Source organism: Penicillium atrosanguineum, assembly GCF_028827265.1.
Source record: "Penicillium atrosanguineum strain IBT 20685 chromosome Unknown utg000003l_segment0_segment0, whole genome shotgun sequence".
Taxonomy (NCBI): Eukaryota; Fungi; Ascomycota; class Eurotiomycetes; order Eurotiales; family Aspergillaceae; genus Penicillium; species Penicillium atrosanguineum.
Genome location: NW_026623135.1, coordinates 4,838,671 through 4,854,649, shown reverse-complemented (window position 1 = coordinate 4,854,649; position 15,979 = coordinate 4,838,671). Strand labels below are relative to the sequence as shown.

Sequence of the window (15,979 nt, the reverse complement as noted above, 5' to 3'; positions counted from 1 at the left end):
TTTTCTCAATAATGTCCGAAGTTGCCTGGACGATCACCCATGGACTCTGCCCTCGGTATTAATTGGTCGCTGGTGGGTGCTGAAGACCGGTCCGGCATCAAGCTCATGATATTCTTGCACGGGAGTCACCGTGTGTGGTGCTTCATGGATTGACCTCCCATCTAAGACGGCTGGCGACGGCCCAATTGATTTGCGTTGCACACGTGCGCTGGCCAGTGGTGGAGGCGAGAGAGACGAAGGAGGCGACATATGCGAAACAGATGGGGGGATATCTGAAGCGACGGACTTGTATTGGGAACTAAATGGTTTTTCTGAAGTTACTGCCAGCGAAGGTGAAGAATCTGCGCCGCTACGCCTGCTCTTTCGCTGACGTCGCTGCCATATCATGTACCACAGCAGGAGTAATATAAGCAGGACCGCGACGATGATGCCTACCGCGATACCACCTTTCGCGCCGGCACTAAGTGAGTTGCCCGGTGATCCAGTCGAGCATAAGTATTCACCTTTGAAGACCTCATCCGATTTCAGACTGTCAAACGTGCTGCAAGACATGCAACTGCCCCCTCGAATAATTGTTCGGCCTTTGACCTGGTCCAGGGATGGAAGCGATACACTGCTATCCGTTAGTTGAGCCCCAAACTCGAACACCCACTGTTCGTGACCAACCTCTTGAATGAGCCCGTCAATATTAGTTGCCCCTCAACTTCCTCGAGGCCTTCAAAGTGAACTGTTTTGAGCCGTGAGTTTTTGGCAATTGAGAGCTCCGAAGACACCTTAGACAGCGCATTCATAGTCAGCGCCGTGAGAGAATCGAGTCCGTTCAATGTCAGGGCTCCCTTAACGGTGTCGAGGTCAGGAGCGATCAATTTAGTAAGTCCTGTTACCCCCTCGGCGGTGATCGCTCCATTAACCTCTTCCACGTTGCTGATGGTGATCTCACCAGTAACGGCAGAGGAGATGGTGATACTTCCGTCAAAGGTATCGCAATCGGACAGGTTGTCGGCATCGCTTTGGCTGAAAATAGTTACACTGCTGGAACCTGAGGATATCAGCAAGAATCCCTGCGTGTCAGCAGGGAGTAGCCCTCACAGTTGTCAGAACTCGCAAATACCGACTGCCACAACGTGACCACCAAGATGACTTGAAGCAACATCCCAGTGAAATCGAGAACGAAATCCTCCTACGACTTCAGCGCGGGTAGCCCAGAACCCGGTCTTTTTTATAATCGCGACGGAGGCGGAGTCAATCTTGGCCGGTTAATGCATGTTCCCACTTTGCAGTTGATGCTTTCAGTTGCAGGGGTTAGGAGTGGAATGATTGGCCATGCAGTTCCCTTGATGTTGAACAGCACTGCCATTCGGCTCCACTGCGTGGGGTTCGGACTTGTTTACTGTGTCTTCGTAGACGTTCTGTTAATCCATAGCACTGGTCCACCCCAACTAGGCCCTAGGGTAAAAATTCTGTGTATTTCTTAAATCCGATCCCATTCAGGGCTAGTTTCCGCTGTAGGAGATCCCAAGCCAGATTGTTCTATTTTTTACCGACCTCAAGGAGCGATTTCGGGTTAGATTCAGTAGGCAGCAGGATTGGTCGATCCACGCAGCCATTGTAATTTGGGAATGATCTACGGGTTTAAAAGGGTTTATTCGAATGTTTATGCCTGATTATCATTGTCCGACTTTCTAATCTTCCAAATGCGCTTATCAGCGATCGCTTTCGTTGGAACTTCTTCCCGCTATCTAGTAGGCCTAGTAGACTTCCACCAAGAGCGAATGTCCTTGCGAAGCTGCTAGCTTTACGGAAGAATCTCTTCGGTCGCCTTGAATAAACCCCAGCAATGTTAATGCTATATATCTAGTACCTCATCGAGCGGCCAAGACTGGCGCCAAGCCATACTGAGTCAGCATAATGCGGGGAAGTCCTCTCCGCGTTGCGTAGACGGCGCGAAACGACAGCATCGATCGACTCGCCTCATGAGAGTAGGCAAAGGTTGTGGTCGGTGTCGTCATCGTCATATTCGCTGCGTGATCCCTACGGGGGCCTCTGCCTGCGCCCCGTGTGCGCGCCTGGGCCGAGTGTGCCATCTCGACCCGCGCTTTCAGTTCAAGGCTGTGCACCACATCTATCAGAAGAGCAATGGCTCGTCTGCCCGCTTCGACTTGGTATGGGATGAGCAACAGGTCTGGGTGGATGTTTTACAGCCTGGTACGCTTCACTTTCTATTGTCTTTCCCTGCGTGTTAATGTTGATGATATAGTCACGTTCGTCAACGAGGCCTTCGATGAGTGGGAAGGAGGAGAATTCGTCTCTCAAAGCCACTCCCAGATCGCAGGAAATCCCCCAGATACAATCTTATCGCCCAGTCAGCAACTAGATACGCTGTCAGAAGTCACGACGGGGTTCAAGTCGTCACTCCAACACGTTTCCATCCACCATGGGCTAGAACTGGCTCCAACAAGTAGCCCACTGATGCCCTATCCCGATGAAACGTTGATGTTGTCGCTGCGAGAGGCATCTCTGATGAGAAATTTCATCCAGAAAATTGCACCATGGGTGAGTGATATCAATTCCATTCGTCTAGACTTGGAAAACCTCGCGATCTAAAGGAACCATAGGCGGATATATGTGACCCACAGTCGCACTTTAGCACCGTCGTGCCTCGGCGTGCAATGAAAATACCCATGGTCTTCAAAGCAGTACTGGCACTCGCGGCGCGGCACGACGCCATTTTAAATAAAACAAGCGACTGGGAGGCCTCGTCCTATCACGGGCAGTGCGTAGAGCTGCTTATCACAGCACTCGACCGCCCTGATCACACATATGACGATGACTTGCTGGTGACGGTGGTGATATTGCGCATCTACGAGGAGTTGGAAAACAATACAGATGAAAAGTTTCACCTTCTGGGATCTAATCGTCTCATCAATCTCATGTCTCGCTCTGCCTCGTCGGGCGGGATGGCCGAGGCTGTCAGCTGGCAGTTTTTGCGTCAGGCCATCTACGCGTCCGTGGTACAGTATCAACACTTCCAGCTGGACTTGCGCAATTATGAGCGGTCATCCATGTTTCTACGGGACGACGATGCCGCATTTGCGAACATGATCATATTCCATTGCGCGCATATCATCCAGTTGTGCCGAGACTTTCCCGAGCAGTCAGTCGAGGTAACTGCCTGGCACCGGGTTTCTGAAGCTGTAGACGAGTGGCATGTAAAAAAGCCAATTACCTGGCAGCCCATTCGCTACCAGGCACCCGATCTGGCTGCGAATCGCCCCTTCCCTGAAATGTGGATGATGTCGGCCCCTGCTGGTCTGTATCTCACTCCATCCTCCCCGAGAATGGCTTTGACTGACGACGCTCTTTCAGTGGTGGGAATGCAGTATTACTATGCGGCTCGCATCTTCCTCACACTGACCGATCCACAGTCCCTTCAAATGAATGACTATGCAAGGGCTCGATTCCGGCACCAAGCCGAGGTACGTTGGGGTTGGAAGGTGAACCGCAAGGTTCGATGGCTGACTAGTACTCTGTAGAGAACCATTGCTGCGCACGTTGCGACCGTCATCGGTCTCTCTTTATCGAACGAAAGTGTGCAAAATGCATACTTTATGGCCTGCCACCTCCTTCACCGCTGTTCGTTCGACTCCGATCGCGCTTGGGGCTTTTGCTGACGGATAATTCAGATGGCCACTGTTTGCGAGACCAAGCAGAACAAGAAGGATCGCTGAATTTTCTCGATCGTGTCGAGAATGTGCTGGGTTGGCGAACGGCATGGATCCGGCAAGAGTTGGGGAGGCAGTGGGCCGAAATGGCGGTGGATGTTTAGTATAGGTAATTTATGTGTTCTGACCTGTACCTGTATTGGTACTTGTATGGTAGACCGCAAAAGTAGAACCCATCGGATCCACTGGCCTTCGATCATTGCCAGTCGTCACGACCGGTCACATCCAAATTGGGTTTCGGATTTGAATTCGATCTCCGCGTGAACCACCGGACTTGCACCTGAACTCCATGTATCGTGTCAGCATCGGAGTGGAACCGGGGAGCTGCTTAACGCTACAGAAATGATGATGATTCATCGGTAACCAATTGAGGCCCTGTAGAACCTAGAATGTGGAAGCCCCTGAGCTCTGTACTTCGTGTTGTGTTGTTGGCTTGTGACGATCGCCGCTATCACCGATGACATCAAAGCTCGCGGGTTTTAAGAAACACCCCTCACCTAGGCACTTGCTCCTCTTTCTAGCTTCGACATTCACTATTGTCACTTTGAAAACAATTCCTCTTCCATTATCTTACCATCATGTCTTTGCCTACTTCATACAAAGCAGCCTTGTTCAAGGAGGCGGGAGCCCCACTAGTCATTGAGGACGTGCAGTTGACCAAACCCGCCGCTGGCGAAGTGCTGATCAAGGTCGAGGCTTGTGGTGTCTGCCACTCCGACACAATTCCGCAGGCATACGGGTTGAAAGGCAAATTGTAAGTAGCGAAAGACATTCTCTCGATGACCGACTAACCTCCGTAGCCCGATCATTCCCGGTCATGAAATGATCGGAAACGTCGTCGCATTGGGTGACTCGGTTTCCCAGTGGAAGGTCGGCGATAGAATTGGCGGCCCATGGCATGGAGGCCACGATGGTGTGACCTACTTCAATCGTCGGAAAGAATAAAGCAATGCTAATCAGGTCCAGGTACCTGTCTCTCCTGCCGCAAAGGCCACTTCCAGATGTGTGACCTTGGTATTGTCAACGGCGTCACTAAGAATGGCGGATGTAAGATCGCTTTCCTCGGCCAATATGATTCCCAACTAACCAGGTAGATGCGCAATATTGCATTCTCCGTGCCGAGGCTGGTGTTCGCATCCCGACCCACGTTCGGGCGGCGGAGTATGCTCCCATTCTGTGCGCCGGTGTCACAGTCTTCAACGCGATGCGTCAGATGAACGTGCAGCCGGGCTCCACGGTTGCTATTCAGGGTCTTGGTGGTCTGGGACATCTGGCGATTCAATACGCGAATCGATTCGGATTCCGTGTGGTCGCTATCTCTCGAGACGCGCAAAAGGAGAAGTTTGTGCGGGAGCTGGGGGCCCACGAGTATATCGATACCAGCAAGGAGGACGCGGCCACTGCTCTTCAGAAGCTCGGTGGTGCTTCACTTGTCGTAGCCACTGCGCCGAACCCACAGGTGATTTCGCCACTCTTGAAGGGCCTGGGCCCCCTCGGAAAAATCTTGATTCTTGCCGGTAGGGAATAGCCATTGAAAGCCAAAAAAGCGACGTGATTGACAATTATTCTAGTGGCGGGTGAGGTGCCATTTGACACGCTGACTATGGTGGGTCCAATCTTTCTACTGCTTACGTTGTTGATTCTACCAAGGTCCTTCTAACACCACATGCAGATCACCAAGGGCCTATCGGTTCATGGATGGCCCAGTGGGCACGCGAGGGACTCGGAAGAAGCCATTCAATTCACAGAATTGGAAAACATCAAATGCATGGTCCAGGAGTATCCATTGGAGAAGGCCAACGAGGCATTTGGTAAGTCTCGCCTTCAATTACGTTACGATACCTCACCAAAACGCCCGGCCGCTGATAAATTCACAGATGCCATGATGAAGGGATCAGTCCGATTTCGCGCGGTCATTACGATGGATTAAGACAGCGATGGGCGGGAGAGTACATGAACGATGGCGGCGGGATAACAGATTGTCTGAGGTCAGGATCAACTTTTTTCGTCGTGTAAGGTTTGCATAGCTCAACAAGCCACATGTTCTAGGCAGACAGACACCCAACAGGATCCATTTCCAGAAATTACGAGTGAAACTCAAAGCTAGGTAGTGACTTTGAGGAGCCGAGCAGGTATAGAATGGGGAGCGCGCAATTCTCTGTGATTGGCTCAATCGGCGCCAGATAGGATCTTCGCGGGGAAATGGGGGCACACGAAGCAATGGAAACACCACGTCTGGCGCATGTACTTGCTCTTCGTGGCCAAAGGTCACTTTGCCTGGGCCCTGTATTACACGTGTGTGGACTAGTGTCACTTGAAAGTCACCTAAATGAGCAACTCCCCCAATAAACAAATATAAATAGCTTACACTCCCCGGCCATCTTTTCATTCCCATGTTCCTGGCTCATCAACCTAACACTTATCCTCATTTTCCTGCACGACTTATATACTCAAACCATGGCGGAATCTTGGGAAGTACTTGTTCAGATCAAACAGGCCGATGCCGCGGCTAAGATACCGACCTCGTGGCGTCTGCCTACTGAGTATACCAGCATCTCTGAGACTACCGGACGCAACGTACTTGATGTTCCGCGTCGTTGTGGTCTTTTGACTCCCAACCAACTGGAAATTACTGAAAATTACGATGCCACGTCGCTTTTGGAGAAAATCAGTCACCGGGAACTGTCGGCCTACGAAGTTACTGAGGCATTTTGCATTCGCGCAGCGATCGCACAGCAGGTGGTATGACTTCTCCCTATGACTACTTATGATGACGCATCTTACTGACAGCTATCCACAGACCCGGTGCCTCACAGAGACATTCTTTGATCTCGCCCTTCGGCGAGCGAAAGAGCTGGATCGGCATTTGCAAGAAACTGGTCATCTTGTGGGACCCTTACATGGGTTGCCCATCAGCTTCAAGGTATGCAAGAGCCTCGCAATATCTTTACGCCCACTAACGCTTCCTTTCATTCAGGACTGTTTCAATATTGAGGGAGTTCATACCACCATTGGGTTCACCTCTTTCATCAAGAATGACCCCGTCAAATCTAACTCAGCCCTTGTGGAGATTATCTTGGCTCTTGGCGGAATCCCTTATGTCAAAACAAACATTCCACAGACGATGATGGTACCCATAAACTCTCTGATAATTTTGTCATTATGAATCGCTGACTTTTCAAAGGCGGCAGACTCTCATAATTTTGTCTTTGGAAGAACACTGAACCCCCACCGCTCCAATCTGACGGCAGGGGGAAGTTCGGGGGAGAAGGGGCATTAATTGCCATGCGAGGATCAATCCTAGGTATTGGAACTGATATTGCTGGGTCTATTCGCATTCCAGCCATCTGCAACGGTATCTTTGCTCTGCGTCCCTCAGCAGATCGTGTTCCATATGGCGGCCAGACAAGCTCCGGCCGACGTGGCATGGCCGGGATCAAGGCTTGTGCTGGGCCTTTAGCAACTTCCGTTCGAGACTTAGAGCTCTTCATGTCACTAGTAAGCGATGCTGATCCATGGAAAGTGGATTCGTCGGTGATCTTCTCCCCATGGCGGACTGTCACCTCGAAATCGGCGCTGCGCCTGGGTCTGATCGAGGAAGATCCTCATTTCCCACTACATCCACCAGTCCTTCGCAACTTGGAGCGAGCCACGGAAAAGCTTCAGGCTGCGGGCCACAAAATTATCCCATTAGATACCCCTTCTATCAAGGATGCCTGTGCACTGGCATTTCGCATGTTTGCCATGGACCCGGCCGGTACTGCGTTTCAGCACATTGCTGCCAGCGGAGAACCGACCATACCGGCGCTGGCTTCCACATCTCTTCCCCATGAATATATGCAATATGAATATGCTCCGCTAACCCTTGAGGGACTCTACGATTTAAATGAGCAGCGAATCAAGTTCAAAGAACAGTTCCGTTCACTGATTGTGCAAGCGGATGTTGATGCCATCATCATGCCTGGATACCAGGGAACTGCCCAGCCTCATGATTTATTCGGGTTCGTGCCATACACTATCCTCTGGAATCTCCTTGATGTAAGTGCACCCAAGACACTTTCCACGATGATCCATTACTCATTTCACGCAGTACCCAGCTTCCATCGTGCCATTCGGCAAAGCAAACAAGACTGCCGATGCAGCATTCGTTCGGAATGTGCAGTATAGGCCACCTTGTATGTATAGGTACTGGTCAAAATGTTTGAAAAGTGCAATTGAAGCTAACAATAAACTCTTAATTACCAGACACGCCTGATGAAGTGGAAAGCGTACCTTGCTGTGTGCAATTGGTGGGCAGAAACTTGCGTGAGGAGGAGTTGATGAAAGTCTCTCGAGTTGTTGCGGATGTTCTCGCGGCACGATAGGTAACTCTTCTAGTGTCAGAGCTACGCTTGCACAGCCGCGTCTTCTTATACTCTCATCTTTCCAACATTGAAGTTGCTCTAGTGAGGCAAATTATTAATGTATTATTGGTGCTGTAGTGATCTTTAGGCTTTCATGATGCACACATGGGCAAGGCTAGAATTGCTACTCAGTGGCCGCCATTCACACTCGTATATCCACCTGGAAACAGACCACTGGGGTTACGGATTAGATTAGTCCGGCAGCCTCTGTTTCATATCAATCCATACCTCCCGGGGCCGTTTCTTGGAACAACGCAAGGTTTGCCCTGAATTTTCTCCGCAATTTGGACGTCCATCTGGGAGTTCGGTGTCTGATACCCCGCAAACCCGTTTCTAAACAGGGTTTCGAATCTGCACCCCGCTCATAGAGACTTTCCTGTTGGTGGAACTCAGTTAGATTCAACACTGTACTATTAACAACTTTTCAATCAGTCACTTAGCCGGATGCATTAGTGAGGGGTCATTTTCCCACTATAAGTACTGCAGAATACCCACATCAATGAAATTGAAACCTGAGGTTTTTATGGCGCATACCGAAGAAAGAGAACGCCAGATTTATCTCGCGACATTAAAATGAAGCTATCAATAACTTTATCTGTTTGCTTCTCCATTTTTGTCTCTGGAGACCCTTTTCAGGGAGCCTCCACGATGTTTCTGAAACCGCCCTTCTTTTTATTGGTTGGTGATAGTACCACGGCCACTCAATCATCAAATGGCGGTGGCTGGGGAGACGGCTTTTTAAACACAACTCTTTTTCAAGGAGCAAGAGGCCGGAACTTTGGGCATAATGGAGCTACCACTTTCAGTTTTCGCTCTGATGGAGACTGGTACGATGTTCTCGAGACTATTCAAGAAGTTCGTGAGAACTACTGCCCGTTTGTAACAATTCAATTTGGGCACAATGATCAGAAGTCCTCAGCCAATATCTCCTTGTCGGAATTTGTACAAAATTTGGACAACTTTGTCGCGGAATCTCGTGAAGCTGGTGCCGAACCAATTTTATTAACGCCCTTGTCACGTCGGAACTATAAAGATTCAACAATGGGGCCGAGAATTATCCATGATTTGGCCAACGTTACCGGTGCTGTCATCGAAGCCGCTCACATATCAAAGACTTCTTATATCAACCTCAACAAAGAAAGCACTCGCTACCTAAATGCAATCGGACTGGCGAATGCGTATACGTATGACCTTAATGATGCTGACCACACTCATCTAAACTTGGAGGGTAGTGTGGTATTCGGCAGTATTGTGGCAGAGTTGATCCAAAGAGATTTTCCAGCATTAGAGAACGCAGGTTTCATTCATGTGGATCGGAGGATTTCCAACGACATTAAAGAAGGAACCTACTACTGGCCATAGCATGTTCCGTGATCACTGAAAAATCAGCCAGGGACTGTTTTGATGGTTATAGTTGTGAATAGTGGCCAATTGATTTTGAATCGTCTAAATTTAAATTTCTGAAAGATAAAGTACATCAGGCATCCGCGTCTATCTCATTTTTCGCGAATTCAAAGTCGCAATAACATTTGAGACTGCCAGTCTTTGAAATATATCAGTTGATAAAGGCCACTATTAAGATAAACACACGTTGACACTGGTCGCGAACAAGCGCTCATCACGTCTTTCTCTTGAATGACCGCTATCAGCTCTCGTAGATTTCGTATGCCGCACGATTTATGTAGATTCCCATGAATGGCTTTCCGTAAAATATTATATTTAATATGATGGAGTAGAGACAGATATAAAAAAATTAAATCAATTCGCAGGGGATTACCAAGTGCTTCACATATGCCGCCGCCATCTTGACTTCGACAGTTCTCGATATTGACATATGAGTGATCACGAAGGACTATATAGTATGAAGCAAGTTGCGAGATCAGAGGGATTTGTGCTCTTCATTTTCGTGCTTCTGTAGGAAGAGAGCCTTCATCGATGGATAAGTGCGCACTTCCAACTCCTCTGATAGCACCGAGGTTCCTTCGTCATTGCCCAAACCATAAGAAATAGCATATGGCATGCTGTCTTTAACACGTTTAGTAAACCAAATAGCATGAACCCAGTCAATCCAGACTTCGAATCCGGTGCCCTGGTCGTGAATCATGATCGTTGCCCCTTCTTCCGCCCGGAAGCGATGTTCGAGGCTGATCAATTCTTCCTTGCCCCATGAGCCCCCAACCTTCGCGTTGAATATGATCTGATCTTGCCCTCGTCGGATAGATATGTGAAAGATAGTATCTTTGGAAGCATCGGCTATGGAGATTTGAGTCATGTCAACTCCTCCTCCAGGGCTGACCAAGTCGACAGTTGCTGACTCCAATAAGATAACGCTATCAGGCTTGAGCTGCCGATTGAACGTGAGGGTAGTGTGCAGTGGCAAATTAGCTCGTGGCCGTGCCGGTCTAAGAGATATCAGAATTCGAAATTCTTTGGATCTAGATCTGCGTTTTGAACGTACCGTGGAGCTGGAGGCTGGACCTTGGGCTGTTTGAGCTCTGGGTCCAATGCTCCATCTGCGCCACCCGAGATTGTGGGCTCCTTTTTGAAGTTATCAAAGGTTGGCGGCCGTGCAGGGTTCTCGAAGTACTTCGTGTCGTTACTGCTGCCAATGATCTCCAAATCGAGTTTCTCAACTTCATAGCGAGGCAATTCTTTGCCATTCTGATTTCTCATCAGTTTCGATACTCATGAGCTGTCTACAGATGAGTATTTCTCACCTTAATGACTCTCCAGTAGGCCCGTTTCTGTAGATAGCTGAGGACCTCCTCGCGGGTTAACGACTTAAGCTTGCGACCATCATGTAATAGCTTGTAAAGCACAGGCGTAATAGGGATATAGGCGGTTGATTTGACACGGACTGTCTGGCCGTTCTTACAATTTCCACAGACGGTCGCCCCATCAAGCTCCGGTCTCTGGCTGAAATTGTATACTTCCGCAATTAAATCCGTCACCGGGACTTGAACCCCATCTTCTTGTGCCAAGTACAGCTTAACCCAGAATGGCTGACCTCCCAGTGCATACCTGTTTTGATCATGAGTTTCGTACCTTGAATGATTTGCTCAGGGATTATTGACCCACTTCAAAAACCGGATACTAAATGCAAAATCCGTGATTTGCAGTCCACCATCAATCTGCTCCACCCCATCGGGAGTTGGAACCTTCGGATCCAAGGCCAACTCTCTTGAGACACCATAGAGCTTGTTTATCGCGATATTCAAATCACCCGCGAGCAAATCCTGGTCAAGGGATTCATTTTGATAGTATTTGGCATTCCATCTTTGAATTTCCGGGTATGTGTACCCCAGATTGGGAGTATGCCGCACACCATCTGGGGTCCAGTAGTTACCTTCTGCATCCAGCCGGAAGGGCTGCAGGGGTGTATTGTCGCCAACTGCATGCTCTTTGCCGAAAGAGTCTCGAATAGTGGCGTTATCAGTCGGGATATTGCTGAGCCATTTTTCCGGGTTCAAAGCTTGCCATATAGCAAAAATGCGATCGATATTACTGGAACAGGAACAACATTAGCTTATGAGATAGACATAATATAACTTAACATACCAATGATGCAGGAAGAATAGAGGATCAAATGAAGCAACCGGTACGTTTCCCATATGCCCCTCAGCGCCAGTCCATCCGTGAATGTTGTTGTGTATCTAATCAAACCTTTCGATTAATTCAACTGGGCTGTCCAATCAAATAGAAAGGACTCACGTATTCAATATTCAGGTCTTCATTCACACTTTGGTCCTTTGAGGCGGGATTTGTGCTCGCAAAAGTAGTGTAATCCATGGGCACCGTGAGCAATCGGTAAACCATCTCCGCAGCAGGACCATGATTTTTATCATTGTACCCCATGTGGGAATTGAACGCATCGGCAACCTTGCGGTTGTTGACCACGCCGTGACGCCAACCTTCGCTGGTGGGTTTTTGATCTTCCTCGTCTGGCCATCTGCTAGTACCAATTGCATTGCCAAACTAACGCCCATTAGATAAAGATATCACAGCTGGGTGCATTACGGGGCAAGCATACGTTTTTGTACTCTTCCTGATCGGCGTCATTGGCCCAAGTGTTCTCGATACCAACACCCTCACTCCGCATGGGCTTATCTGTTGGCATGCGGAATTGGAACAAAGGATTGTCAATGCGCTTTCTTCCGCCCTCTGGCTTCGGGACAGTGATGGTTGGATACTTGGCAAGATCAGGAACCCGACCATTTGTCGCCCAATCCCAGAAAGGAAGACGCCACGCGTCAGCCTTTTCCCGCCAAGCGGCTTGCTGGTCCTCTGGAAATTGAGGAATAACTTCCATGATCATGACATCGTATATGGCTTGCTATCAATCAGTCAATGTCGAACTTGAGTTAGAGGCTTGGGGCTTCGGCTAGACCTCGAAGAGAAGAACATAAGGCCTATGCCAAATTGGAAATATGATATGTGCATGGAAACAGTATCCGTTCTTCATGGTTTCAGTACTTGGGTCATCCCAGCGCACGAAGGGTTGGCCATGAATACCTAAGTGCATGTTAACCCCGGTGTAGGAACGTGGGACAAACAGTAAAGCATTACCGGCAATTTGGAAATAGGACAGTCTCTCCTTGGCTAAACAATGAAAATTAGCACATCTACCAACATGCTTGGCGTTGCTAGAGCTTTTATATGAACCGTTATCAAAGGGTAGAATTCAACTTACGATCTAATCTCTGGAGTTTATCCAAGCCCATGATGAAAAGATCGACCTGTCCTTTATTAGATCCCTTGGCGCTCCACTCGTCAATATTTTGACGGATGAAGACTCGTCGGTTGATTCCATCGTTAGAATTCGAATCCTTATCTGGGAAACGGGCCCTGACGGGGTAGTACTCATACGAAGGCTCAGGGACCATCATGTCAGTATTTCGGGCTGGTGCGTGGATTCGTCCGTTGTAATTTTTCCTCAATCGTCTGCCGAAGAGGTGCATTCGCGCGTTGAAATTACAAGAGAAACATTTGCCGGGATTCCCGGTCGAGACGGTGTCTTATATACTTCTTCCTTTCCTGGTCTGGAGCAAGCAGCATCCACGTCAAATCGTTGGCTGAGACAACGGCGGGCGTTTGGAACCTCTGAGAACGTTGCAGGAAACGCCGCGCTATCACACTCGACGCAAGCCTCGTCGGCAGCTCGATTTTTATCATGTCAACTCCATCACTTAAAACATGCCGTGGGGAAATATTTGGCGAGGACCCGTCACTGTGGCCCAGTTCGCAATTGACGAATAGCACCCCAATGCGTCGCCCCGATGTGCCAGGGATATTTGGCCTCGAGGCATTCCAGCCCAACCAACTGAGTCGCTCGGGATTCCCACTTGGGCTGCATCTTGGCTTTCCGCTGGCGCGAACAGGGGTTCATCGTACCAACCACGATTCCCAGCCAGCCACGCATGGTTAGGGGCTACCTGAACCAATCCAGTAATTCATCCAATGTCATTCACAAACACCTGCTGCACAATGTTCTTTTTCGGAGTCAGGCAACCAACGTTTGCTTTTAGCCAGACTTCTTGGTTTTACCCACAGTTTTGGCGGGAGTGCTCGAACACCTGCAGCCACGCTGTGCACTGCTTACGGAAGCGCTGGTTCGAAGCAACAAACCCCGTTTTCAGGATGTTTCCCGTTCGTTATTTACGCTTGCCTGGACTACCAATGCCCAGATGTCCTCTTAACGCTCCCACTGAACGCTCCGTTTGAAAGGACCTCAGTCGTTGAGTTCTCCCGCCTAGCCATGCGGATCTATCTTGCTTTCCTTTCTTATGCTGAGGGTCAAAACTCGGAGGCGCGGTCAGCCGCACCTGCGGTACACTCACGTTTCGTTCTACTTGCCTAGACAAATGCGAGGTCTATGCGTTTCTCAAATCATCACCAATTGTGTTGAATTACAGTTTCGGGCTGCCATCTAGATAGAAAAAGTTCTTCCTATATCCCTTATCGCCCGTTGGATCGGGCATCACAGTGCCAATTATCCCAATGGGCTCTTCACTAGTCGATGCAAGTCGCTTCAAAGTGGCCTGGTTCCCATGGTTTGCAAGAAAACGATGGTTGCTCCCTGTCAATCGTCCAACGATGTAAGCTTGCTCAGGGCTGCCATCCCGGTTAAATTCAACTGTATAGGTCTGTCTCAATGTTAGCAAAGAGAACTTTCCACCGTACCAAGAAGTCCAAAGAATTTATTTTACCTCAACTCTCGCTTCACCTTCTGTCTCTGAGTCTATAGGTGGAATCTCATCAGATGGTCCAGAGTGCAACGTCCCGCTGTCCGGGTAGAGGTTATGATTCTTCCGAGGCTGTGTTGAAATGCAGATCGCATGCTGGTAGGACAAGAACCCCCCGTTGGCCAAAATCAGTCCGGTTTGCCCTGCTCCTCGACGCAAGCAGCGTACCATCTCAGTGAGTGCCTATTATAGGGTTAATCATTGATCACATCTCATGCAATATGGGACACCCGTACATGCATCGAATAGTTATTGCCAGCGCCCCCAAAGGAAGTGAGCCCACCAAGGACTGTAATAGGTTTCTTTGGCTCGGTAATTGAGAGACCCATGTGATGGCAGGCAAGTTTCGGCACAATAGGGAAACAGGAGTAGAAATCATAAATATCTATTTCGCTTCCAGTGAGCCCGCTGGCACTGAGACACCGATCAAGTGACTTCGAAATGGCCGAGCTTTCGAAGAAATTTGGTCGTTCCCAAACTGCTTCAGGTTAACTAGTGTCCGCTGAGAAGTTCGGGATCTCACTTACATAATTCGCGCTCCTTGAACCCAGCGCCTCCAAGAGGATAGATCCATTTCTCACGCGGAATCTGTAGTTCTTTTGCAAATTCAGTCGAGGTCAAGATACAAGCCGCCCCCAAGTTGACAGTGTTGAAGGCGTTCATCAAAAGTGGATCTAGATCAAGCCGTCAGCGGTGTGCCCATGTAATTTTCTCCAAATGACTGACATGGGAAGCATATCATGCGATTCCTTTTGGACACTGTTCCAATTGATTGTAGAGATTCGGTCTCTTTGCCATGATTCCATGAATACGGATTAGAAGCTGCGACTTTGCTGAAATCTGCATAAAGGGCGGTCGACTCGTCATGGTTATCCTTGATCGACTGGCCACGATGAGCCCGGAATCCGTTCTCATACATTGGATAGATATGGATAGGTGCGCCCACGGAATGTAAACCACCAATGTCTTAAATTAACTCTTAGCGACGGGACCCCACCCAACTGGAAATATTCAATCCATACCTTTCCTTAATTCCCTGGTGGTCGGCGAGAAAACACTTTTCACCGACTCTGCTGGTGAGGTCCACCCGGGGGGTGGGATCTTTCCTTCTTTGACGCAGGCGGCCACTGCTTCATTAGTATTCATGTGTGCGGAATGGGAAAGCAAAAGGAGTTTGTCCTTACGAGAGGCTAGGGCTTCCGCTCCTGTTAAGACGGCCACTTTGCTCTCACCAGTCGCGATTCGCCGAGCAGCTTCATCCAAAAGCTTGGCTGGCTGATTCCCCCCGTGTTCGCTGTAGCTTCTATGTTTCGCTTGAACTCCAAGTTTCTCTGAAAGAAGTCCTGGCAGATCCGAGTAGGGCCAAGTCCAAGTGCGAACGACGTCGATACTATCGATACTGGATCGTACAACGTCGGCGAATTGACTTGAAGTGCTTGAATCTTGGATGCATCTCTAAGATTTGACGTGTTAGGGAGACTAGAGTGACAGAAGGGCAAAAGAAACGTTTACTTCAATCGCCTCTAGCATCAGAGTTGCCGGCTCTTTTGCATCCTCAACTGCGGTTGACCGATTTTTGATATCGGCAACGCCAATGATTACCGGTATCATG

The 15,979-nt window shown here is 49.1% G+C and overlaps 8 protein-coding genes across 8 annotated transcripts; 4 read left to right on the top strand and 4 right to left on the bottom strand.

Annotated features, from left to right (window-relative positions):
* Positions 1-33: 33 nt before the first annotated feature.
* N7443_005277 (uncharacterized protein) lies at positions 34-1,153 on the bottom strand (the record flags this gene model as incomplete). The annotated part of the gene is made up of 3 exons (XM_056885333.1): positions 34-613; positions 667-1,061; positions 1,112-1,153. 3 exons carry the CDS (start codon positions 1,151-1,153, stop codon positions 34-36), a joined length of 1,017 nt encoding a protein of 338 aa, XP_056743611.1.
* An 820-nt stretch (positions 1,154-1,973) lies between these two features.
* Positions 1,974-3,826, top strand: N7443_005276 (Zn(II)2Cys6 transcription factor; the record flags this gene model as incomplete). The annotated part of the gene is made up of 5 exons (XM_056885332.1): positions 1,974-2,205; positions 2,258-2,553; positions 2,616-3,476; positions 3,534-3,633; positions 3,684-3,826. The coding sequence occupies 5 exons, from the start codon at positions 1,974-1,976 to the stop codon at positions 3,824-3,826; spliced, it is 1,632 nt and encodes a 543-aa protein (XP_056743610.1).
* Positions 3,827-4,300: 474 nt separating this feature from the next.
* On the top strand, positions 4,301-5,652 carry N7443_005275 (alcohol dehydrogenase; the record flags this gene model as incomplete). The annotated part of the gene is made up of 7 exons (XM_056885331.1): positions 4,301-4,476; positions 4,523-4,635; positions 4,689-4,769; positions 4,817-5,239; positions 5,294-5,328; positions 5,395-5,533; positions 5,600-5,652. The coding sequence occupies 7 exons, from the start codon at positions 4,301-4,303 to the stop codon at positions 5,650-5,652; spliced, it is 1,020 nt and encodes a 339-aa protein (XP_056743609.1).
* A 527-nt stretch (positions 5,653-6,179) lies between these two features.
* On the top strand, positions 6,180-8,086 carry N7443_005274 (uncharacterized protein; the record flags this gene model as incomplete). Its single annotated transcript, XM_056885330.1, has 6 exons — positions 6,180-6,464; positions 6,523-6,645; positions 6,700-6,852; positions 6,939-7,760; positions 7,813-7,897; positions 7,968-8,086. 6 exons carry the CDS (start codon positions 6,180-6,182, stop codon positions 8,084-8,086), a joined length of 1,587 nt encoding a protein of 528 aa, XP_056743608.1.
* Positions 8,087-8,773: 687 nt separating this feature from the next.
* On the top strand, positions 8,774-9,487 carry N7443_005273 (rhamnogalacturonan acetylesterase; the record flags this gene model as incomplete). Its single annotated transcript, XM_056885329.1, has 1 exon — positions 8,774-9,487. One exon carries the CDS (start codon positions 8,774-8,776, stop codon positions 9,485-9,487), a length of 714 nt encoding a protein of 237 aa, XP_056743607.1.
* Positions 9,488-10,004: 517 nt separating this feature from the next.
* tyr1 (uncharacterized protein) lies at positions 10,005-13,011 on the bottom strand (the record flags this gene model as incomplete). The annotated part of the gene is made up of 9 exons (XM_056885328.1): positions 10,005-10,527; positions 10,584-10,786; positions 10,843-11,146; positions 11,204-11,629; positions 11,684-11,778; positions 11,837-12,100; positions 12,156-12,458; positions 12,513-12,724; positions 12,816-13,011. The coding sequence occupies 9 exons, from the start codon at positions 13,009-13,011 to the stop codon at positions 10,005-10,007; spliced, it is 2,526 nt and encodes an 841-aa protein (XP_056743606.1).
* Positions 13,012-13,349: 338 nt separating this feature from the next.
* Positions 13,350-13,544, bottom strand: N7443_005271 (glutathione-dependent formaldehyde-activating enzyme; the record flags this gene model as incomplete). The annotated part of the gene is made up of 1 exon (XM_056885327.1): positions 13,350-13,544. The coding sequence occupies one exon, from the start codon at positions 13,542-13,544 to the stop codon at positions 13,350-13,352; it is 195 nt and encodes a 64-aa protein (XP_056743605.1).
* Positions 13,545-14,031: 487 nt separating this feature from the next.
* Positions 14,032-15,978, bottom strand: N7443_005270 (uncharacterized protein; the record flags this gene model as incomplete). The annotated part of the gene is made up of 8 exons (XM_056885326.1): positions 14,032-14,268; positions 14,332-14,550; positions 14,604-14,845; positions 14,895-15,041; positions 15,094-15,333; positions 15,390-15,494; positions 15,552-15,822; positions 15,880-15,978. 8 exons carry the CDS (start codon positions 15,976-15,978, stop codon positions 14,032-14,034), a joined length of 1,560 nt encoding a protein of 519 aa, XP_056743604.1.
* Position 15,979: the final 1 nt, after the last annotated feature.